This window comes from Malaclemys terrapin, chromosome 1, assembly GCF_027887155.1.
Source record: "Malaclemys terrapin pileata isolate rMalTer1 chromosome 1, rMalTer1.hap1, whole genome shotgun sequence".
Taxonomy (NCBI): Eukaryota; Metazoa; Chordata; order Testudines; family Emydidae; genus Malaclemys; species Malaclemys terrapin.
Window position 1 is genome coordinate 207,981,270 of NC_071505.1, and position 26,894 is coordinate 208,008,163.

Here is a 26,894-nt window from a genome sequence, read left to right on the forward strand (position 1 = left end):
GAATATTGACAAAAGGACCATATGGTATTGTGCGCTTAGGCCTCAATTCAGGAAAGCATCGCTATTCAGGACTGTACTTAAGCACACATTTAATTGTTATCGAAAAGAAAGCAGGACTTTATGTAGCTAATGTCACAGTTTCAGGGCAACTGCATCCGTATTGCCCCCGCCTCCTCCATGGTCCACTCCAGGAGTTCCCAGTCAGGTCTCAGGTCTCCAGTTATCACCTGTGTCTGAACAGGGATCCTAATCTAACCAGTTGGTTCTAAGGCTGCACATACAATCATACACTGTGATATCCCCAACAAGCCAGTCTGCCTAAAGGCCAGCACCTGTTCTTTGCTCCCACTCCTCATGGACTACTCTAGCAGTTACAATGTACAGCACAGTTCTTTCTAAGCAAGCACATTTACTCTTAAGGTAAAAGCATTTCAGAGAAAACATATAAAACAGTAAACAGATTTAAACACACACTAAACATATCAGGAGTCACCCATCAATCTTCAGGGGCCCTAATAGGCTAAAGTCTTTTCAGCAAATTCTGCAAGTGTTGGGGGCCCCCTTTGGACATAAGGTGCTGTCAGTTTGCTGGATCAGAAAGAAGGCCCTGTGTCAGTTCAAGCGTATTCTTTTATACCAGAAGCCCTTTCTTTGTCTCCTAGTCTCTGGAAAATTCAGCTTGAAACATGTTATGCAAACCACTCCAGGGGTGGTACTCTCTAGCATTGTTTTGTCTCAGTGACTTACCTTAATCGTCCCACTCCTCCTACCCCAATTTTTAGTTCCTGTAGGAGCTGTGATAACCCTTATCCCATGGAATAGAACACATATAGAAACCATTAATAGATTTAATACAATACAGACCCCAAAAGATATTGCATGTGATTGCAATAGCTGTCAGAACTAATTTCCCCCCTGTGGCTTTGTCTACAGATCATTACACACACACTTCGTTAAGTATACTGCTCTACAGATGCAAATAGGCTATACATCTCTCCATCAGATGGAGTTTGATTCTTAGACATCTTTGTTCTGATCCTGAACGAAAAAAGTCAATGCGTGCTCTGACGCTGGCTTTAATGAACATAGGACCAAGCCCTTCGCCAAGTCAGTCATACTGTATAGTAGGGGTTTTCAAACTGGGGGTCGGGACCCCTCGGGGGGTCACGAGATTATTACATGGGGGGGTCACGAGATCATTACATGTGTTTGGTCACACCCCAAACCCCGCTTTGCCTCCAGCAATTATAATGGTGTTAAATATATATATATATATATATATATATACATATATATAAATATATAAACAAGTGTTTTTAATTTATAAGGGGGGGCTGCACTCAGAGGCTTGCTGTGTGAAAGGGGTCACCAGTACAAAAGTCTGAGAACCACTGCTGTATAAGATCATGAAGAACATCTGCTTCAGCCAGATCTGATATCCCACTGTGCATTTTACTTGGGGTGCATTTCCCCATTCATGTTTTTAAAGGATAAAAAAAGGATGCCGCATTCAATATGTATAGTCACTGTAAGGCTATTATCCTCTTTACTGCCCTACAACTTGAAATTGGTATTTTAGAAATGTCTATTTTTAAAAAATCATTATACATTACTTTGGGATTTTCCTAAGAAAATACATGAGAACAAGTAATAACTAAAAACCTAAAGTGATTATGTAGCTTCCAATTTTCAAGCTTTACCAGTGGTGGGTTGTTGTTGGTTTTTTTGGCCTATTTTCACTTGTTTTGACTTAATACACGTTAAGATCTTTCATAATGTATAAATCCAAATACACACAGGTGAAGTCAATGGCAAAACAACTATGGACTTCAAATTAGTCAGGATTTCACGCAAAATCCTGACTCTGAAACAAAGCCAAAGATGACTTATTTTCAAACTCATGCTGATACACAAGTTATTATTCCCCTTAGTAATAAATTAATTAAACATTAAGAAAGTTAATTTACACTTTGGGACATATGCACTGAAAAAAAAAACTTGATTGCTGCTCAAATTATTTCTATTTTACAAATCTTATGGTGCTCCCTTTACATATATTAAAAGACCATCACTGCATAAGATCTGTGGCTTTTTGGTAGAGATGGATGAATACTTCAAAAATGTTTGCACAATAATTTATTCAAGTAAACCTCTTTCAGTAACAAGTAAGGCCATATCTCCAAAACTAGATCTTACCAATGAACTCTGGATTAGAACACAACTTTTTTTAAAACAATATATCCTTCCTTCATTTGAGAATAGTCCTCAAGCAGCTTATAATTTATTTTTAATGTATTTGTCATCTGAACTACTTGCTAAATAACGTTTATGATTAATTCTTTTTGTGTAGGTTGTTTGTGAGCAATTCACGGTCAGAATTTGATTAGAGCTAGTCAAAATATTCTAATTATTTGCTTGAGATACAATGTTTTTGTAAATGTCCCTTACTGTAAATATTTCTTTAGAATATTAAAGGGAAGTTAACATAAAATGGGCACAAACACAACTATAGTTATTTTTAATTCAAAAGAATGTTTGTGGAACATTTTGATTGTACTCATCACAACGGTATGGGTTATAGAACCAGGTATGAGCTATAAACCACAAATGTTTTGTGTAACATTATCTTTAAGCACATGTGTCAGTCCCTGCCTATTTAACAGAGCACATACTTTAATGTTTTACTGAATCAAGATCTTAGAGAGCTGGGAGAAAAATGTATTCAAAATCATTATTTTATTTGGGCTGAGTTTCCTTCAGGTAGAAGTCTCTTCTCATTTGGGTTAGGACCATATACCTACTTTTTCAAATTGAAATTTTGTTTTATAGGTGTGTGTGTTTAGCATTTGACTTGTTCCCAACAATCCCTGAATGTACAGGGATTAAGAAATTCCTTTCTGAATATGTTTGCTAGAGTATATCTGATTTAGTTGATGAGATATGCCATGGAGGAGGAATTTATTAGATAACAAAGATAAGTTTCCATTTTGTTTCTTCATCTAATTAATGTGATTGTACCCAGTGAGATGAGCAGAAGGACAAGCATTTTGGAACTTTGGGCAAATAAGAGTCGAGGTTTGGGTTTTATGTGTGTATAATTAAATGCAGAAACTCATTTTCCAGTCACAGTCACCAAGAAGACAGAAACCAGAAACTCTGAATACACCATGTACTATGTATATATACTATATATTCAAAGTCCCTCCACGCTCATTTAACCCCTGAACATAGTATATCTGTGGACAGAATTTAGTGTTATGCTATTATTACAATTAGTGATGGGCAATCTTCAAATGGTTCAGAGATTTCAATAAACATCCAAATGGTTGTTGATCATTAGAACCAGATGGTATTTACACCCCAAGAATTTTGAAGCAATACACATATATGGAATTCCAGAACTACTAGCTGTAGTATGCAACCTGCTGCTTAAATAAGTCTTTGTACCAGATGACTAGAGGGTAGCTAAAATCATGCTGATTCTTAGAAAAGTCTTCGGAGGAAATCCTCATGAGCTTATCTTTAGCAAATTGGTTGAAGCTATATTAAAGAACAAAATTATCAGACAAACATGATATGTTGGGGAAAAGTCAACATGGCTTTGATAAAGGGAAATAATGTCTCACCAGTCAATTAGAATGTTTTGAGGGAGTCAACAAGCAAGGGTGATTCAGTGGATATAATATACTTAGACTTGCAGAAAGCTTTTGACAAATTCTCTCACCAAAGACTCTTAAGAAAAGTAAGCTGTCATGGCATAAGAGGGAACGTCCTGTCATGCATCAGTAACTGGTTATAAGATAGGAAACACAGGGTAGGAATAAATGTTCAGTTTTTACAATGGAGAGAGTTAAATAGTGGTGTCCCCAAAGGATCTGTACTGGGGCCAGTGCTGTTCAACATATTCATAAATTATCTGGAAAAGGATGTGAAAAGTGAGGTGGAAAAATTTGCAGGTGATTCAAAATTACTCAAGATAATTAAGTCTAAAGCTGACTGTGAAGAGTTGCAAAGGGATCACCAAACTGGGTGACTGGACAACAAAAGGGAAAATTAATTTCAATGTTGATAAATACAAAGAAAAGCACACTGGAAAAAATAATGTTAACTATACATACAAAATGATGGGATCTAAATTAGTTGTTACCACTCAAGAAAGAGATCTTGGAGTCATTGTGGATAGTTCTCTGAAAACATCCACTCAGTGTGCAGCGGCATTCAAAAAGCTAACAGAACGTTAGAAACCGTTAGGAAAGGGGTAGATGATAAAACAGAAAATATCATAATGCCACAATTTAAATCCAGGGTGTGCCAACACTTGGAATACTGTGTGGAGTTATCGTCCCCCCCCCATCTCAAAAAAGATATATTCGAATTGGAAAAAATACAGAGAAAGGCAACAAACATGATTAGGGACATTGAACAGTTTCCATATGATGAGAAATTAAAAAGATGGGGACGGTTCAGTTTAAAAAGAGATAAAATAACTAAGGGGGGATTTGATAGAGGTCTATAAAGTCATGAATGGTATGGAGAAAGTGAATAAGGAAGTATTATTTACCCTTCACACAATACAAGAACTAGGTGTCACCCTCTGAAATTAATAGGCAGCAAGTTTAAAAGAGACATAGGGAAACATTTCTTCACACAACATACAGCCAACCTGTGGAACTCATTGCCAAAGAATGATTTAAAAAAAAAAAAAAGATAAGTTTGTGGAGGATAGCTAGATGCACAGATGCAACCCCATTCTCCTGGTGTCCCTAAACCTCCAATTGCCAGAAACAAGGGCCATTATACTGGTCTGACCCAATATGGTGGTTCTTATCTAAAACTTATTCAAACCTCTTGAGTGCGATTAATTGGTTGCAAGTCTCAATGTCCTGCTACTGATAGAACAGGAAAATCACATTGATTGCCCTTTTTCTGGTTGTGGTGCATGGTTTGTGTGTGTTTGGTTCCCCCTTCAAAACTCCACCCCCTGGGACTGCTTCTGACACCAGACAGAACTGTGAAGTGCAAAGATGTGCACAAGTAACTCTTTAATCTTGTTGACCAAACAATTTTAAATATCAAAAGTTCAGTTCAATTCTGGTTGAGTTGCGGATGTAAATTTGGATCTCTTCTCATTTTAGCTCAACTGTTTCACCAATCCCAATTTCAACATTTAATAATAGGAGATTTTCAAGCAGGAATATTATTTTAAAGGATTTCATTTAAAAAAAACTGCACATGACAATAATTTACTCTTGACAACATGTATGTTGGAAATATGGAATCGTATTTTTAATTTCAACATTTGATTGTTATCTGTGGTCTTATGTACACATACTTCTTTTCATACCATAAAATGATTTGAAAGGAAACTACCCTCTTTCCCCAAAAGAGACCCAATAAATCTTAGGAGGGGAAAAACAAAGGTACTGATAACGAACTCTACTATTGTTTTAATACAGCTCAACATAAAGTGTGTCCTAAGCTTTCAGACCTTATGTACAGTTAATGTGTTTGCATGCTGACAGAATCTAGTTCCACAAAAAGGCTCAAATACTGTGCTGTGCAGCTGTGCTATATGCACACAATCACCTGAATACTTTAAATACCTTATTTATTGTTTATTAAAATTAAGCCACACAATACTCCATTGGGAGTATTCTGTACTCTGTACAGTTCAATTATCTACAGTTTTCTAAGAAGGGGAGGAGAAATGATAAATGATACTATAGGACAATGTTGCATTAGCATACTCAAAGGAAACATAAAAATAAAATAAAGTCTTCTGATTCCATAGGAATAATTCAAAACATTAACATCAAATACCATTTAACTACATTTTAAAAGGTTGCTTAATAAGCACCTTGGGTGTCTTAAGAATGGGTTTATTTAATTTTTGAAATATCTTATTCAGTTTGTGGGTTATTAGCTCAGTACATCTTTAGTATTCAACACCACTATATAGCTACTATATTTTATATATACACACTAGTTTCTCCCAATTTGTGGAATAAATCTGACCTTACTGACTTTATTGTTATACCAATAAATAGCACAACAACATCTAATTAGAGATCTTATGTTTTAAAGTTTCAGTTTGAGTCATGAACAGATATAAACTGATTCAGACAAATATGACTCTTCAATGCCATCCAGAAACAGCATTTCTCTAAATAGTTTGAAAGTAATGCTGAAAAACCTTTTGGGCACACATATATTTGTGCCTCTCGGCTTTAACTTGACATAGAAAATGCTTATGAACATAGCCATCATTTTGCCAACCATCAAGTTATGGACGAAAATAAAAATAATAGTAGCACAAATGAGGGTCTGTTTACGTAGAAATACACTACATGTCTGCTCTGTGGTAGTATTTCCAAAAAATCAATTTCCTCATCTTTGAGTCAAATAAAGAAATACAACTAAATCTGCTACTGACATTTTATTAGCACTTTGCAAATAACAAATCCCTTTAACTTTCATCCACATCATAATGTCAATACTATTGGTACTGAATAAGACACTTTGTTTAAGAAAAGAGAGTTCACCCCATGAAAAATCAATTATGTGGCTCCGCTGGACCTGAAAGTGTAACTGTTATAACTCAGATATATTTGTTCACTACATTGAGCGACATTCATTAACACTATTTCAGGTTTGCAGGTCCCTTGAATGTAGTGGTACATTGCAGAAAAGGATAGCACAAATCTGCTTTTTTGGCTCTTCAAACTAACTGGAGTATTCTGGGTTCAAAAATGTCCTAATAAAATGAAGCTATCATAGGTTTTGTTCCATTTTAATACTGTTCACAAAAAAAAAAAAACTGTATACCCAACCACTTATTCTCCCCAGAAAATGCCCTATCATTGAGAGTGGGTGCCCCGGGGCTATGTGAAAGGAAGTGGAAAGTAGGAATCAAAGACTCAGTAAGACCATCGATCAAGATTAGTGTGGCAATAGTGATGGCAATGACACATAAGCAGAAATCAAGACTTGGAATAGATCTAAACCTGGAGGAGAGTGGGACCAGATAATCGAAGAAGAGGAGGCATTATAGACAAGGAAGAGAACACAAATTAATAAGACTCTAAAAAGACGCAGCTTATAATAGGAATAGCAAATCATTAATTGCATCACAGAGGTAAAGAGACCAGAAGATCATCATCAGCAAAACCAAATCATCCTTCTTTGCAAATTTGCCAAAGGTGTTTTTAATACACATTTTCTACATATAACCAATAACATGCATTTCATTACATTTGGTCTTGTTTTTTTCAGTAAAGTACATAGATCCCTGCGTGTAGTTTTCTGCATATGAATCTGGGGTTTATATGCTGTTACAGCCTTATACAAGTACATTAACTGAACATTTATAGAGAACCTTTTTCATCAAATCTGTGCAGAATGTTCTGATTATTATTTCTCAAATGCATATAGGGTTTTAATTTAGCCCCTGGTTTTAGGCACACAGAAATGATTGCTCTATAAAGAAGATCACTAATTTCTAATTACTCTTTAGCCAGGAATGTGTTATACCTAGAAGGATTTAGTGCAAGTGTTGGGATGATTTTATGAGCATCCTGCTTTCATAATAACTCTATTGTTTGCTTTAGATTTTATTACTCTTTTCACAGAATAATAATTGTACAATAAGTAGAATCTCTCTCTCAATGTATTGTAGAGCTGAATTAAATGCATGATGATTGTGCGTCAGGTTAATTAACAAAAGGAATAACCATCAACCCTGATAATTATAGGATCAGCTGGTGCATCAGTCCGGGACTGAATGGTTAGTACCTGCCATTAAATGTAGAAACTGAACATATTTGTCTTTTCTCCAGTTACAAAAGCTGGAAGGGGGGGGGGGGGAGGGAAGGGGAGTAATCTACTCTTCAATATTTATTTTTTGGTATTTAATACCTATATGAAATAAAGAACCGTCTCAATTAATATAAATAAATGGAAGAGTTATATAATCAAGACTGATTATAAGCTAAAGTCACTGAAACAGGTTTTTTGCATTTCAGGAACTAAAACAAAACAAATGAACAAGCAAAACCTACATTCACAACATTTCTGAAAAAAAATGAACCATAGATTTTCCATCATTCAACTGAAATATAGATCAGTACAAACTGAACATCCCTTCTTTCCCCACAAAAAATATTCCATAAATAGCTGTTTAAAAATCTCCTAAATTACGTATGGCCCAAATCTGACCAACTCTAACACTAGGGAATATCACTGCATTGTAAATATTTTTAAAATTTTATGTTTAAGACTAATCTATCACCAATTTAAAAAAAATAAAACAAAAAACCCACTACATCCCAGCAATGTTTTTCTTGTGCTGAGAAGATAAAGTCTGTCAGACAGCCAAGAGAGCAGAAGTTAACCAACAAACCCTATCACTAGATCAGCAATGATATAGGCTGTGATGCTGATGTGATAACCAGAAGCAGAAAAAGCTTTTTGCTTTTAGTCCATAACAAATCAGAAAAAGAAGAAGTTGTTTTTATCAGATAGAAAAGAACAAACTGGTAGGGAAAGGCATTTAAAATAGTTGTGAGCAAATTAAAGACCACTAAAGGGCATCTTTATGTTTAAGGTGTTTCTTTGGCTTTTCTGTGTGAGCATGCTTAGAGGACTGAGACTAAAATCACATTGCTTTAAATGGAAGGTCTGCCTGCATCGGGAGCCAACAGTGTGCTAAGGACTGGGACGCCCTGACTATTTCAAAATACAATATACTTTAAAAAATTGCATGACAGTGAATAAGCAAATACATTATTTTAGACTGAAAAACTTGTGATTCACCAGTTCACACATTTGCAACAGCTCAGTTCTTGGTCTTGATGAGACTAAATGGTGACCCAGAATATGGTAATAATTGCAGGTGCTGGTCAGTTATTTACGGAAATACTTTTATCTATAAAAGCAAATTATCAGCATTTGGTAACAGGGATGAACCATAGGTCAGGATTACAGATTTCAAATCTGTTGGTGTTTCTAAAGCCAGTGGATGGAATCCTGGCTCTATTGAAGTCAATGGCAACCCCCGCCATGGAATTCAATGGGGATTTCACCCAGCATCATTATTCTTTCAATGAATGGAAATGTTCAGACCTAAGCCTAACAATGTATAGATTTAAGGCTCAACCAAGCATATACTTATGCAAATGAGTGACTTGAGTCACATGAATAGGCCCTATGAAGTCAATGGGATTATGAATGTGAGTGAAATTACTCGCACACATAAAGTGTTTGCAGGATCTGGTCATTATATTGCATATGAAGCAAGGACTAAAATATGCCTGCAGCATACTGAGGTTAGTTTACATGTTTCCCGTGCTGAAGTTTTGGCTTTGTCTTGCAGTCAATTAGCAAATAGAAGTGTACAGGAATTTAAAGTTTGAGCTGTAGGCCATTGTACTGTAGCTGAAAGAATAGGTTCACAAAGATGGTGATTTTGCACATTTGAAAAAAAGCCATGGAGAATTTAATTTTTTTGTTTTTTGTTTGCTGGTATTGCTGAAATACGCCATGAAATATTTTGCAGCATTGAAAGTCAAAGTGTACTTGGTTTGCTGTGATGTGCTTTTCTTGAGACAGATCTTAACAAGAGCCAAATCCCTTTGAGAGATGCCTGGGAAAAGCTGATAAAAACTGAGGGCCATATACTGACACCCTTACTTGTGTACCTTACACTATTGATTTCAGTGGGATTACTCCTCAAGAATAAGGCACTACTTTATGTAACAGAAATTGACCCTGAAAAAAGACTTGATGATTAAGGCCCAGGTGATTAGCTCTGATATCATTTGCAAAGGTACTAGTACTTCTTACTCTTAACTGAATTAAAAAAAATGCATTGATGTGATGCTAAAAATCACAAAAGGCCAGGCTGGAATTGCATATATTAATGTTTAACAGCAAGGCTGATAGGGCTCGATTGCATATCCTGTATGTTTTATGGTATACATTTTACAGGAGAGACTTGATCTTGCAAAGGGATCCACTGCATAGCCCCTCATGCCCAGGTTGATTCCCTTTGACTTCAGTGGGACTCCATGCTAGCAAGATGGATCTGCACTTGCAGATACCTTTGTGGGATGGGCACAATGAGGTATAATATCAAATTAAACATTTCAAGAATAAATCAGGATCAGAAAGTGTTTATGGACCATGTTGTGTTCCTTGGCCCAAGTTAACCATAATATCTAATTTTGGACTGTTGCTAGGAATTAGAAACATGCATTTATTTTTAAAATTCCAATTAATAAATAATTTGGGTGATACTATTCAATCTGAAGGCATAAATTGTCACAAAAACTCTAATATATAGCAGTTTTTCCTTTATAGATAAACCTATTACACAAAACCCAGCAAAGCCAAGTGTTTTGTTTAAGTGAATATTTCTGTTTGTGATATCCTATAAGAATAAAAAAATATCTAATTTATAATTTTCAATTTAGATAACACTTTCTAAAACAGATGTCACTGGAAGAAGGAAATTGATTCAGATTGCTTAGACAGTAGCACATTTCTGATAGGAGATAGAGATCTTTTCACTAGCACTAAAGAAAAATCAAAGGGAAAGGAAAAGTATTATCTGACATAAATTTACTTTATACTACTCCAAAGGGTACATAAAGTAAATTTACAATTATTCTCAGTAAGGAACAGGCACTAAGTAGTGACTGAAGATGTGAACCTTCTACCAATAAATTTTAAAAAATGCAAAACTAGTGCTATTAAATAGAGATTTTCTTGTTTAACCACTATTTTCAGCACTAAATACACTAGGTATTTTAAAAGTTCCTCTAGAGCAAATTCTCAGTCTGGTTTGAAAAAAAAGATATATATTTGTATTTAAACTCCCAAACCAGAGATTGCACCACAGCCTTTGCTTCCACTTCTGCTTTGAGATGGGCTTTAACTTTGATGTTAATATACAAGGTATTCAGAGCAGCAGCAGTGAAAGCACAGTTCACATTACTAGGTTGGGACTTTGATAGTGATTCCCCATCAGAAGTCTGCTTGGTGTGGGAGAGAAACAAGGGCTGCAGTGCATAGAAGAGTAGAAGGGCATAGGGCTCACTACCTGCTGTCTGCTGGCAAGATGTGTGTCTAGGCAGAAACACGGAGGTAACGAAGCTGAGCCACTATTACGCCATAATTTTTAATAAAACAACAAAAAAACCCAACACCACCACTCTTAGGAGGATTTGTCCCTAAGCAGCTCTGGAGGCTGCTGCTCCATTACTTGTGTCAGCTCACAACACACAGGCCCCATTCATCCATCAAAACTTTTGTGAAGATGTTCCACCTTCCACAAATCTAGGGAACACATAATTGAAACTACAATTATGCACCAGCTGAAAGGAAGGAAGGAGGAGCCTAGAGAAGTCAGATGTAAAAGGACTGCTCTAAGGCTGCATCTGTTCCAACTTCCTGGACATAAATAACCAGCTGTTCAAAAAAGCATGTTGGCAAAGGCTCCTACAAGATGGTGACCCGAGCAATTCAGTGGTGGGCAGACAACCACAGAGAGAGCAGCTTCTAGGGAAACAGTTGAATTCCCAACTTTCTGAGGGCCTGTGTGGAAGACATCATGAAGTCTCCAGGTTGGAGCCAGGGTGTGTATGAAATAGTTACGTCCTTTGCTTTCCCTTAATATTGAGTTACGAACATTAAAAAAAAAAAAAAAAGAGCAGCTGCTTCTTTTCCCTAATCCTTAGCACCAGTGCATCACACATCCTGTATCACAGCTGACATAATATAAAAGTATGCTCTCTGCCGTGTTGTATTGTATCATACCAAAGTATCATGCTCAGTAATACTCAGTATTCCATGTGAAGTGTATGGTACAGGTAGAAGAAACAGGATAGCGGTGTTCTCTTCAAGGCTCTGCCACAGACTTCTGAGTGACATAAAACAAGTCCCTTAAATCCCTCCATACCTCATATTAGTGAAGATGACAATATATAATAATAACATAATGCTTATTTCATTAATGATCACATGATGCACAGAAACTATAGTGGTAAGCACCAGAGAAATATGTATAACTAACATAGAGAAGTGCTTTCAAAGTCATATAGGAAAAGAGGATTTAATTTCTTTTCACTATAAATATGATTTACAGCATCTGTCCTTCATTTATGATCTACAGCATCTGTCTTTCATTTATGTGAATGTGTATACTTCTGTGATATCTAGTATGGAAGGTAAAGTTGATATAATAAGCGTAATAATAGAAAGTGATCTTTTAAAGCTCTTACAAGTTAACTACAACTGTACCTAGACTTACTTACTTATGTTTTCAAGTCATCACACTTTATCTTCTCCATTTACATTTATGGCTAATATTTCTTTTACTAGGAGAGCAATGTACCCCTGGTTTAATACTGTCATTTATTACCAGTCAAGAAGCTTTCAAGAAAATCTACATTTTTACTATGCTTTCAATATATTTAGATTTTACAGTGTGTAAAACAGTGCCTGAACAGTGCCTAGCGCCAAACATATTTGTGGACCCCCATGGAGGCAGTGGAGCATGGCATGGTGAGGTCAGTACCCAGAGCAAGGGGCCAGCCAGGGGCAATGGGGCATGGCATGGCAGGGGCGGCCCCGCTTTGTCCAGCCAAGTGCGAGGGCACTATTTACAAACCGGCAGTTGCCAGACTCTCAGTGGCCTGCCCGGCCCTGTGCTACCAGCGTGCCCCTTCCCCTCGGGGGAGGGCCCATGCTGCACCACACAGCCCCCACCTCCAGACTCCCTATGGCCAGAGCCCCGCCCCCCCCGGACCCTTCCACAAATGCACAGCGCCCTGCACAACACCACCCCTGCCCAGTGCCCACCTGCCCACAACCCCACCACAACTGCCCAGCACCCCCCACAGAACCCTCACTCCCTAGTGCTGCAACACACACATCTTCCTCGCTCCCTCATAGCCCAGCACCCCCCAGACCTCTAAGAGACCCACTCCCTGTGTCATAAATGTAAAGGGAAGGGTAACAACACTTATGTATTGGCACCTGATTAGAAGGACCAATGGGGAAAGAAGATACTTTCAAATCTTGGTGGGGGGAGGGGGGAGGTGTTTGTGCTCTCTTTGTTTGTTCCCTCTCGGGACAGAGAAAGACACCAAGCAGGTAAACCAGCTCCTAAAAAGATACCTGAAATGATACATCTAAAATTACAGAAATTGTAAGTAAAGGCAAGAAAATGCATTAGATTATCTTTTGTTTTAGCTTGTGAATTTTCCCTATGCTAAGAGGTAGTTTATTCCTTATGCCCTGCCTCCCTGCCACACTCACCGGCCCAGGCTGAGCTGGCAGCACAGTCAGGGCTGGTCCCACGGTGGGGAATCGCTCCAGCCCCTTGGGAGTGGTGCGATCAGCTAGGCCAGGACCTGCCCCGGCCGGGCTCCCTGATGACCCACTTGCCTGGAGAAGCCCAGCCAAGCACCCTCCACTCCTGTTGTCCCCCCTGCCCCAAAACCAGCTGAGACCTGAGACTGGCCAGGCTTCTGCACCAGTCCCAGGTAGCTCAGTTCTGGGAGACAGGCGGGGCCCCACAGGTGGTGGGAAGCAGAGACTGCCTGGAGCCAGAGGTGCACTGGGGTCCAGCCAGGGGGCAGAGAGAAGCAGGGAGGTGGGGACGGGGATGGAGAGGAGCCCTCAGCCAGCTGGCGGGCAGGCTGAGAGGAGCAAGCGATGGGCAGGGGGAGCCAGCGGGGTCTCAGGGCACAGTGCAAGCGGAGCAGGCTGGGGCCCCTTCTGAGCATGGGCCAGGTTCCATGGCGCCACTGGCGCCATTGTAAACCTGCCACTGCACACACAGAGTGCCTTGATATCACATTTCCTCTTCAAGTCTATCTATTTTAGGAACTTACACGGCCCCTATTATTGTAGTATCTAAAGCCCAGATCCTCCAAGGAATGTAGGTGCATAAGGCACCTAAATACTTTGGAGTATCTGGGCCTTAATGCCTCGCAATTTTTAATGTATTTATCCTCCTGACACTCTTGTAAGGTAGGAAAATGATAATATTTCCATTTTACAGATGGTAAATCAGGTACAGAGAGGCTAAGAGAGTTTTCCCAAGGTGACTTAGGAAGTCTGTGGCAGAGCAGGAAGTAGGTCCTCCAAGTTCTAGGTTAGTGCCCTAACTCCTGGATCATCTTTCCTATCCCATAATAGTGTACAGAATACTGAACTAACTAGATTCAGGAAAGATCAGTTATGACATAGACATTTCATTTTAAATGTTGTTCTTATTAAGTAACTTTATCTGCATAAAACTAGATTTCCAATAGCCCTATAATGTGAAAGATGGATTTCAGTGTAAATTGTTCACAGCTGACCTATTCATTCTAAAGTGATCTAGTTGCCAAAGCCTTTTTTTTACCCTGTCATTCTGATCTGGGCTCTGGACAGCCAAAATGGAATGAAAATTTTATGTAAATAAATTTGGCAGAAACTTCCTGCAATTATGTTTCTCCACCCACTGCCTGATTCACCTGGCTGTTAGATGAGAAAAAACAAAAAAACAAAAAATTGTGTGTGCGTGTGTTTTGTTTTAATCCACTTCTGCGTTTGATTTAAAACAGCCACCCTGTTGCCAGCCAGATGACCATCCCTTTTTTGTAGCATTCACTATTTTACTTGATGATAGGAAAAGGTATTAATAGAAAGGCCTAAACCTTTATCCTCGGCCTCAATGGAATTATAATGATTTATTCCAGTTGAGCATCTGGCTCATGGATTTCACATAGCACATTCTACACTGGTTGGAAATACAATACACCCCAGGAGAGTTCTTTCCACCAAAGAGAGAGGCAGGAAGCCTAAAAGACCATATTTATTAAACATGAATACATACACACACACAAACACCAGAAAATAACCACACATTCTCTACATCAGAATATGGAAAAACAGGCAGAGGAATAGTTGTAGATTATGGAGAGTCACTAGTTTCCAGCTAGATGTGCTAACCGTACATAATAAGCCTGATTTTGAAAATACAAACTGTAAAACTAAAGCAATCTACATGGGTTAAAGATATCTGGAACGTTTGGGATAAGTTAGGCAAAGCATCTGGTAAACATGGGGCAGGGGGTTTGTCTCAGAAGCACTACTCTCATTGCTTTCACTTTCTGAACACCTCCATAATTTTGGATTTGGCTAGTTGTAAGTCACAAATGGCTTGGCATAGTAACTTTATATGTGTTAGGACTGGTTCTTCTGACTAGTTTCTGGGGGAGGTAGATTTGTTAATGGAACTAGCTGTCAGTCATAGTTTCCATATACATTATAAACTTCAGGAGTTTATAAATGATGCAGGGTGATAAAGGGGGGAAGAATAGGCAAGGATGAAAGGTGTCTCAAGAAGGAAGAGTGAGAGGATAAAAGGGACAGATCAGTGAAGAAAAGGGTCCCATCTATCAGTCTATAAGTCGGCCCACACATATATTCACTTGATATGCCCTACAGCTATATAATTCTCTTCCCCTATGGTGGGGGAGTGCTTTTAGATAGTTCATTTATAGCTAATTTAGTAAAAGGTGTCAATTTTATGTTTTTAATCAGGATGGGACATTTATTCTCCTACTCCTGAATTCAAGTCTAAACTATTTTTAAACCCAGCAGAAATAATCTCACATAAATTGCAATGTATGTCACTTGGAAAATAAACTCTCTTTCATCAGTACATAAACAGAACATAAGACATATTTAATGTCAGCATGTCTTCCTACCAAACACAGATCACAAGTCAAATAATAATATAACATGATTACTGACCATAGCCTATGGCATGTATTAAAAAAAGAAAACTGATGATAATACCAGAGTATCTATTTCTTTAGCTTAGTCACATAAAATATAAAGACAACATGTAGAACTACAGTAATACCAAAATAAATAAACTTGCTAAGATGCTCTGCAACAAATTGGTTCTTACATCTTCCCTGGTTGTCAGATCCAAAAATATCACAGTTTTCCTCTCTTGATCTCATTCATTTTTAAACACTTCAAAAGTAAGCCAAGTCTCTTCTTGAGTGGTCACACTTTAATTTAACATTAAGTATAGAGCTTTTCCCCAGCAACTACAGAACTGACTAATGTATATTCTTTATCACAAATTATGTGAGTGCATGTCTTCATAGTGCTTTTATTTTTTTTCCTTTTGTGGTAGCTGTAGTTTTAGTCTGCTTCAAACAACACTGCACACCAAATTTGCCAATAAGATATATTTTTGCAGTGGAAGCACCATTCCAAAGTGATTGAGAGAATACCGGGGGGCTGAAAGATTATGTACTACTCAAGTGCATACATCATACATTGAGAAGATAATTGGCAGCCTTATTTTGGAGTAAATTAACTACAGCACTACTCTATCTCTTCTCTCCTTCATGAGAGTCAAACAGGGTATATTGATATTTACTGTTAGCATAATCACTAGAGAGTAATTGCCTGCTTCTAGTCACTAAATAAATCAATTTCATATACAAGAAAAAATATGGAGAGAAACTGGATATTGTGCTTAAAGAAAACATGATTGATTGTCTGAATTTCTCTCAAATCAACACACGGTATGATTTCCAGATATATAATGACTAATCTAATAAGTGGAAATTACAAATCATGAGGTTTATGTTTAGCTTCTCATATTTTGGGTGGAAGTGGTGCAAGATGGACAATACTGAGATTCATTAGCACATAAGAAAACAAATTTCCAATAAACTCAGAAATGTTTCCACAATTTCTGATCGAGGCATACTATAAACACCGTAATTAACTGCCAGATGCGATATATTTATATTGGACTTAGCAGAGAAACAAAGAGAACCTGACGTGGATATTCCTGCTCTAAGATTCTTTTTTATATGTTTTGTTTCCTACTCCAAACACACTGCCACTAGCTTTTTTTTTTTTTTTTTTTGGTGTTGCTGAGACAACTAAGAATCTATTTCACCTTCAATCCACAGGGAAAACCTAAACTTTGCCTGCTATTAAGGAATGTTGCATTGGAAATGACATGAAGTGCATTGCAATCTGAAGACCCAAGATATAGCATCTATATCATCTCCCAATATTACCAGATAATTCTACAAATCAATTCAATATAATTTTTCCTTGGATAGCGCTGTGCCATATTCTTTCTAAATTAGGACTGGCCCTTGTGATACTGAGGTTTGGAGAGGAGGGAACAGCTGAAAAACGGTTGGACTAACCCTTATGCAGCGAGGTTGTTTTCTGTAATAGAGTACATTGCTATTACAATATGTGTTGGATCAAACAATGATGTAACTTGTGTAGGAACATTGAAGGTTTTAATGTAAATGACATTAAAAGCATCTTTTCCCCTGTCACCAATGTTATGTTTCAGAAGACATAGCCATTGTAGGATTTCTTTTTAATTAGAACTAGAGCTAGATGGATATGGAATACATGGAGTGAAATTCTGGCCTTAATGAAATCAGTGTGAGTTTGCCATTAACTTCAATGGGATCAGAATTTCACCATTGATATTCACAGGTGTGCACAATATGATTGATCTGCTGGATGGTTGTGCAGGTGGTCCTGATGGAGAAGAGTCATGGTTGTATTCCTATGGAAGGTCCTCTTAGAATGATGCCGCTCTAACATAGCAACATCAGTTCTAGGAGTGTTGCCTTCAAAAGGCAGCATTCCACAAACAAATATAGTGGGCTCCATCATGTTATTTTCTGCCATAAATAGCATAGGCTACCTATCCTACCAAAACACTGAACACCCTCCCCATTTCCCATTCAGAAACCTGAGCTGCCTACAGGTCTCTAAAATAGGCCCAAACCTAGACCTCATTCAGAATGCTGTGCACACTAATTGGAACTTTGTAAGATTGTGTGGGCACATCACCTAGTCAAGGATAAACAACAGTCATCAAGACTTTTGTCTCTAGCTAAGTAGTTGCAATGTATATCACAAATGACCTAAAACAAAAAAAAGGCAATGTCTTTCTTTACAATATCAGAAAGAGATATTAGGATCCTATAATTACCTGTAACTGTTAATTCTGTAGTTCGTCTGACAACAAAGATTCCATATTTTAACTCACAAGTATAATTTCCAATGTCATCTTCTCTAACCTCCCGGATGATGAGTGTGTCCTTTTTGAACACAATACTCGGTCTCCATGTTTTTGCCTTGCATTCCTGTTCAAAGACAATATAATACACCCATGACTGAAGTCCTTGTATTTAAATATGGTGATTATTGACAACATTGCCCAAGTCAAAGAGCCTAGGAAATGGCTTAGATAATTACTTACGATATCTCACATAAACTGAGTCACCCAAATATTCTACTTCATTGAGTCACATGAGAGCTGTCTGGATGCCAGAAAGGCAGGGAATTTATTCCCTTAATGATGATGCTCTGAAGTAATATTGTTAAAGAGTTCCTATTCTTCCTATCTAATTAATATTGTTTCTGGGACTATTACATATACAGAAAACGTCTATCATCATTATGTTAATGGCAGCTAGAGGACATGGGAAGTCATTGTAAAGCAATAATTAATCAAAAAGGAGGGAAGCAGGATCGAATGAGAAAACAAGGAAGAAGCAAGTTGCATCTCCGTACCTGAAATCATCTTAGAATTTGCTTTGAAAGGTTTTACTTATCAATGATCTTACTATTGACTCAATGAGATAACACAATGTCTAATTTGTACTATTTATATATACAAAATATAATGTGTCCCAATTTTAATTGCTACTGATAAAATTCTATATGTTTCATTCTTGCTGAAATACCATTCTTATTTTGTTGTTTAATAAGTGATCCCATCCACAAGATTGAAATTTGTTTTGGTCTAAGAGTTGTGTATGTGTTGGCAATTTTTACTGGTTCCCTCTCATATGGTTATTTTTTTTCTCTTTTTTTTTTAAATTTGCCTTATTAGATTTCAAATAATTAAAATAAAACATGATATAGCTGCACACTTTTGGATATTTTTCAGGGTTTTCCAAATTTCTTCATCTTTCTAAGAAATAAGTTACAGGCCAATGGACTAATGTCTTTGAGACTTTTGATGTAACAGTACAAAATAATCTGCTCATTTTGCCCAGCATAGCAGCTTGCTGTGCATATAGTATATAGGCTAGTTTTGTAAATGTCATTCGGTCTGTTTGTTAGAATAGAAATATGTCCATGCACATGATAACCCACAATGGTCTTTTATGAATCTTTGCAACCTACCAAGGGAAAATAGTTTTTAACATTTTAAATCCTTAGATATGTATTCTATTACATATTTTAAATCTTAGATAGCATATTTCAGATGAAGCTACTGGTTGGGCTACATAATTATTACCCTACATTTTCAGAGGCAGTGGCTCAGCCAGAATCCTCCTAGATCATAATTCTTTATAATCACTGGACAATACAATTTACAAGTACTCATAGTGAGGCTAGGTACATCTGTGTGTTTTTATAATTAGAAAGCATAGTGAAATACGTTTCAACTGGAAAATGACAGTTAATTATTCCTGTATACACAAACTTATTTCAGGTTTACCTATGAGATCAGAACTATTTTGGTTTATCCAGGAACTAGGGTACATTAAAAAATAGACCCTACAAGGTGCAAAGTGCTGAGCACCCTCAGTTCCAACTGCAGTCAATGGGAGCTGCATTAAACAAGGACCTCGCAGAACCAGGGCCTAAATAACTCTCCAGAAAAGCAAATTAATGCACAATGTTGAAATAAAGTTATCAATAAGCCATAGAGAAATATGGGTTCTTTAAGTGAAAGCTAATTTTCTATCTGGGACATCGTCGTTTCCCTTTTCTTCCCCTAATTGTGCAAACAATGGGCAGATCACAAGCCTTAAACATGAGCTTTTATTCTTGGAGAGATTTGAAGTTTTAATGTTATTGAAAACATGGGATTCTTGTTGAATTGTATGAGGTACAATTTAAATTGTGTATGCAGGTAAAAAATGTGCACAGCTTCTTCTTGAAATAATGTTTTCGCTTCATATCTTTCTGAGTGAATTTCATGTTTGGAAATTGAGGGTTCTACTAGCACAAGCCTGAATCTGGCATAGTGCAGACAATTGCTGTGTCTGCTTCCCCACCCAGCCTTACCAATGTGTATCATACCAGACCACGCTGGTAACATTTTTTCTTTTCCAGTTTTGGACTTTTCAGTTGAAAGAGGACCACCAATTATTTGGTTGTTTTGTGGTACAGCTAGATGGGAATAGGAAGATACCAAATAAGGAGTTTTCAATGTTACTTAAGAAAGTATTTGAATCCTTGTCTCTACAACTAAAAAGCTAGTATATTAAAACACTTTACCATCTAGTTCTTTTTTCATCCTATCCCCCCTTGTCTTATTATTAATGTATCTTTAATCCATCCAAGCTGTATATCACATCCAGATAAATGTTGAGATTATTGAAAATGCAGCAGAACTTGACATAATATTTTGTTGAAGGCAACAGAAGCCTTCTGTATTCCTTACCTTATACCACAGGATTTCAGGCTCTCTATATAGAATTAAAAAATCCTCTATGTCAGGGCATGAGATTTCCTTGCTTTTGCTAAGTTCAGCTTTTTCAAAGTACTTCATCTTTGAATTGTAGCAGAGTCCAGTGTCATTTTCACCCACTGTCAGTGAGATGGATACTTTCATACAGTAAGTAGAGTTTCTGCAATATAACACAAATACAAATAATGGGTCCAGTGTGAAAAATAAATTCCAGTCACATAATTGTTTTTGATGCAGTTATATTCATTGTAGGTAAGAGAGAGAGAAATCAAACTATTCTTGCTTTATGTCTTTTGTGTGTAGTCCTTACTTATTCAGAATAGGCTCTTCTCTTTCCAATCCCCACCTCAACCACTAGATTTTAATGTAATAATAATAACTGGCATGAATCCATGAATCAACCCTTTCCTTTCCTCTGAATTCCCTTCCCTCCATCATTATAGTCCATCCATACTGTTTATTGGCGGGCAACTTCCTCCTAAGTAAAGGCCAAGAAAAGCTTCATGCACTAACCAGCAAAACACCATAATCATCCTTCTGCCAAACACTATTACAACAGCTCTCTGAGGTGAGCAAATCAGTTTACTGCACAGCAGCCTACTGTCAAATTGGAACTTTTGGCATCACACCATGAACTGGCGGGTTAGCCCCCCACATTCATCAAATGAAAGCAGGTTTTCAAGTGAAGCAGTAATTAAAAATATAGTTTTAAACATCATTTGATTAAAAACCAGCCTTGTGGCCTTTCACCCCATAGAAAACAGTTTAATCTCAGTGTATTTTAAACTAGAGGACTACCAGTTTGTTTACCTTAGCCTCTCATCCCCATATTCCCAGGACAAAATGTTACCCCTGCATTATCCTCAGCTTTCATTAGCTTAGGCTCTGTCCTGCAACTTATTACTTTCCTTTGGTGGCCATATGTTGATATGCCAGACACCCAGAGACTGGGGAACATTGTTCTGCTTTCCTCATTTCACTATGTACTTTAATTAGTCTCAAAGACAAAATGACTTGAAAGGATTTATTTTTTCATTTTGGTTTTCCAGATGGGCAGGATGAGAATGTCTAAGGTTGAGTACTCTCTAGCAGTACACTGTGAAAGTGCAAGCATCTTCCCCTACTGTTCTTTAAATGCATTTGACCCCTAATCTGCTGAAAGTGGCTCCTGCAGAGAGCACTAAGACATTTTTCCTTTACTTATTTTCACTCTCAGACTCTGTGAGATGACTGCTGATTTACAAGAGTCTAGTGTATATCTAGCATTGCAGACTCTCAAAGATAGCTGCATTTTCAGATTGCCTTTAGATGTCTTAATACCTGTTTACTCTTTCTGTTTATCAGGAAATGATTAAAAGGCTAAAAGTAAGGAAAATAGCATACAAAGAGCACCACAGCCTCATTTCTAGAAGAAAATGTAAACCTCAAAGGCACTATTTATTAATTACTAAAAGAATATCATTTCTGGAAGCGCAGTAATTCTGTCAATGACCTTAAATCATGCATGTCTTTTCTGGGGAGGAAAGGCAACAAATATAAAATATCTTCCCCAGAGTGGAGTCAGCTTGTACTCCCATCCTTGGAGCTATCCGATGCTTCCCATGTATACTTGTGATTGGAGTTGGTAAAACTACTGTATCCATAGCAAACAATTTAATTATTGAATACAGATCATTCCTAAGTCACACATTTTCCTAAGTTGTGACCTAAGTCTGCCGATATTGGTATTTTTTTTTTCTTTTCTATGATTGGATGACCTAACCTTTGTCAGAAGAAGGGGGCCAAAGCAATTCACCAGGGGCATGGATTTTCTCACTGTAGGAGTATGCTACTGGGAGACAGGTAGAAGAAGATAAGCAGGCATGGGGAATTTAATTAGTACATTTTAAATTTTCTTCTTTCTACATGTCTCCATTATGTTGCATATATCACCCCATGATTTGAAAATTCCTTCCTAACAGAGGCAGAAGGGAAAATCACTTAACCTGTAATTCTGCTTGGCTAAAGAAACCAGCTAGGCAGGAATCTCACTCTTGGTTCACATCTCTCTGGAACACATCACCCTGTATAAGAGTTATTTTTTCCTTCCTGCCTAATCAAAAGCCCTGTCCTGCTGAGCATATGCCAACATCAGGTACCACAACGGCACTGGAACAATCCAGCTGGTTCCCTTCTAACGCTGGTCAGCACAGGAAATGGTGTCTCTAAGCTTTAACCAGTGCAACTGCCCTAGCCAGTTAGGTTCTGGGTACTCTTTCTAGTGTATGTTCGCAATAACTTGGTTTGCTACAGATCACACTTTTTTAATTATTTTCTCTGCCATTTCTTCCCTAAGGTTCCTTTTGAGGCAAGTTTGAGGTTTCATCCTCCCAACTAGTCATTTCCTTTGCTCCCAGCAGAAAGCACCATGGGGATTCTCATGTCAGCTAAAGTCTGGACTTTCAAACTGCTTTCATGATATTCTGGGCAGAAAATGCAATGCAGACCTCTACATTTTATGATCCTGTTTAGGATGAATCCTAGTCTGGGTGTATCTGTGGTTTGAGGAGAGACATGGCACCACAGTGACTCACAGTTTAGTGCATAAGCACTTCAGATGAAACTGGGTACATCTGCTCAGATAGCGGATAGGGTTCCAAAGTGCTGATGCTCTCAGTTATGAAGTGCCAAGCCCAGAGTCTAAGGTGCTGACATGTCCAGGCTGGGATACTTAGACAACTGGATTCTATGACGTAGGGTCCCTCAAAAGCACTTTCTACTGGGAGCTCGAAGCAGCATAAAAGGAGCATAAAGCTTTAGCATCCTTCACATGACATGTCTCCCTATATGTTTTTTTCCACCGTGAGCCTGAATAGTAACAGCACTGACAAGGAGGCTCATATGGCACTCTGCCAGGAGCCCAGGTTGCATCCAGGCCGGTCTCGCTGTAAGGAACCGTAGAGAAAACAGAACAAAATAAAATGATGTGAGCCGAAGAAAACCAGGTTACTGGACTCAGAGAACCAGAAAAAGATGAAAAAAAATCAGTCACTCCCTAATGGCCTGAGACAGTTAGATCTGCAAGGCAACAACTCCAGTGGGGAGGTGGTTTGTTGGCTGACGGCAGCTGGCCTAGAAGTAGGTAGAGCCCATGAGCTAAGAAAATGTGTATCGTGTAGCAGAGCCTTCAAGTTAGCCTACAAGTGGCTCAGAGGGTCAAGAATCTTAGAACTAGGGGAGTTTCCTATATGACTATCACTGGAGGCACTATAGCAAACAGAAGCCTGTACCACTGGTAAATTTAGAGAAATTTTATATTCCACTGGAGACCAGATTGTATTGTTTGAATAGAACAGTTATTGTATTTACTTTTGGTTTTCATTCTTCACAAGGTAACTACATTTTGTGCAACTTCTGTATTCACTTGAGCTGACAAGAGGATTGAATCCTGGACCTTCAGCAATAAAAGAATGAGTTTCTACTGTTTCAGCTAAAGCATTAAATTCTGTAATGCAAACCAGTCACATCACTGTTCCCCTCTGGAGTTATCTGGAGAGTTTTGCCTGGGCTTGTTTTAAGCCATGAGGACACATTTTCAGCCTCATAACTATATACATGAAAATACAACCTATAATATTACTGTAACAACAATTACTATAACAACAATGCTCAGTGCATCATGAGCCTTCCAAAGACACATGACATGACAAACTTTGCATTGGATACCACACAATCATTTTATAAGGATGAACATGGGGGTGCTGTGTGTTCCCCCCGAGATACAGAGCGTCACAATCACATTTGTGGCCCAGCCACCAGACAGGGATGAAAACCGACACTGGGCTGGAGTGGGTTACACATATAACTGCACAGTCCTATTTGCAAAGGCTGCATATCTTTATCTTTCTCATTTATCTCCATGGCGAGTCTCTGGCAAGGGGCTTAGGAAACTATGTTAACTGTCATATTCTGTATATAACAATATTTTATAAAGCCTTTTTGGGGCAGAAACTATATCTAGTTCTATATTTGTACAGCTCATAGCCCAGCAAGGCGAATATGCTGATCAGGTCATCTGTCTGCTACTGTTAAATAAATGTTAAAGAAAAATATCTAGCAAGTATATTGATTCATTTTCCCAGGCTGTATTTTCTGCCATCTATAACTATTCAGTAGAATTACAGTGTTCATTCCTAGTTGCAAAGGGAGTAGACACACACCCTTGTCCAACTCACTGCAATAGCACTAGACTTCTGGCCACAGATTTTGGGAACACTGTCAGTGACTGTGTTAATCTTCCCACCCCATATTCCACTCCAGTTTTAACTGCATTTCTGTGGCACTCTTTCCTGTACCTTTGCTGCCTTACTACTTCATCCTTTTTCCATCGGTGGTGTTTAATTTCCTTAGATATACACACAGAAGTGTGCAGAGAGAACACAAAATATCAAAGTCTTGTTCATACAGGCCACAACCACGAAAGGATTTCCATACACCATCCACTCATTCTCTATCATTTAGAGCCCTTAACATCTTGACTGTTAATTGCTGCCTGATTCATCTAAATGCTTCTTGGTCGGAATATGTATAGCACATTGCATGTGCTACATTACCTCTAGATTTTGACCCTGAAGTGAGTGTGATAGGGAAGGAAAAGGAAGTGGAGATGGGGTGGAGGAGGTGGGGAGGAGGACGAGGGCTGTATATGAGCTCTGAATGGGGACCTGGGAGAACACGTAAGTGTGCATGTGTGGGTGAAGGGAGGAACATGGGATACTGGAAGGCAGGAGGGAACACCGGGAAAAGTTATTTAAGATAGGAGGTGTCTGGATGAGAATAAGCAGAGTAGAGAAAAGCTGTGCTTTTATGAATCCTGGGCAAAGTCATAGTTCAAACTCCATCTCCTGAGAATGGCACAGAACCCACCACCATGTCCTCACCATTTCTGCTTTGTTTGGGATTTTGGATGTGGTGGTGTTTTATTTTTTCCTATTCTGCTTCTCTGATAAAACCTCTCTCCTTCCCTTCCAGATCCCAAGCTCTCAAGGTGCATTCCTGATGATTGTACATTCATACCTAGTGTGACTAGGCAGATATATACAAATTCACACAAGTAGTTGTAATTTTCTCTTTCCACAACCACCTGTCTAACAATTTCACTTGTGTATGTTCACAGAAAGCAAATACATGAGATAATGAATAGTGTTAGACAGAATTTGCAATATGTTTGTGAATAACTTTCTCCACTATTTGCCCATTTTTACCCATGACATCTATAAGTCATATTTCATATCATAATATCCGGATGCACAACATGGATAGAAGCATAATGCTTTTCAGGTCACAATATTTCTCTTATATCTGAAGCAGATGTACAGGTTTAGATTTTAGCTTTCACCAGCATGATTCCAGTATTTGGAAGTGAGGAGCATTTTAGTAGACTGCTCTGTTGTCATATCATGTGATTGTTTTGTGGCGATCTAACACTCAGAAATGCAATCTAGATGGAGCTCCTATAAGGTGGGTGCAAAACTGGTTGGAAAACCATTCCCAGAGAGTAGTTATCAGTAGTTCACAGTCATGCTGAAAGGACATAACAAGTGGGGGTCCCCCAGGAATCAGTTCTGGGTCTGGTTCTCTTCAATATCTTCATCAATGATTTAGATAATGGCATAGAGAGTACACTTATAAAGTTTGCAAATGATACCAAGCTGGGAGGGGTTGCAAGTGCTTTGGAGGATAGGATTAAAATTCAAAATGATCTGGACAAACTGGAGAAATGGTCTGAAGTAAATAGGATGAAATTCAATAAGGACAAATGCAAAGTACTCCATTTAGGAAAGAACAATCAGTTGCACACATACAAAATGGGAAATGACTGCCTCAGAAGGAGGACTGCAGAAAGGAATCTGAGGGTCATAGTGGACAACAAGCTAAATATGAGTCAACAGTGTAATGCAGTTGCAAAAAAGCGAACATCATTCAAGGACGTATTAGCAAGAGTGTTGTAAGCAAGACACGAGAAGTAATTCTTCCACTTTACTCTACGCTGATTAGGCCTCAACTGGAGTATTGTGTCCAGTTCTGGGCACCACATTTCAGGAAAGATGTGGACAAATTGGAGAAAGTCCAGAGAAGAGCAACAAAAATGACTAAAGGTCTAGAAAACATGACCTATGAGGGAAGATTGAAAAAAAATGGGTTTGTTTGGTCTGGAAAAGAGAAGACTGAGAAGGAACATGATAACTGTTTTCAAGTACATAAAAGGTTGTTACAAGGAGGAGGGAGAAAAATTGTTTTTCTTAACCTCCAAGGACAGGCCAAGAAGCAATGGGCTTAAATTGCAGCAAGGGAGGTTTAGGTTGGA

The 26,894-nt window shown here is 38.1% G+C and overlaps 1 protein-coding gene across 1 annotated transcript in view; it reads right to left on the minus strand.

Annotated features, from left to right (window-relative positions):
• IL1RAPL1 (interleukin 1 receptor accessory protein like 1) overlaps positions 1–26,894 on the minus strand; it is a 1,145,215-nt gene that overhangs the window by 415,468 nt on the left and 702,853 nt on the right. Inside the window, exons 4-5 of the mRNA XM_054005933.1 lie at positions 20,522–20,708; positions 18,050–18,203 (exon numbers count right to left, since the gene is read on the minus strand). Coding sequence (XP_053861908.1) covers positions 18,050–18,203; positions 20,522–20,708 — 341 coding nt within the window. The remainder of the gene's footprint in view (positions 1–18,049; positions 18,204–20,521; positions 20,709–26,894) is intronic.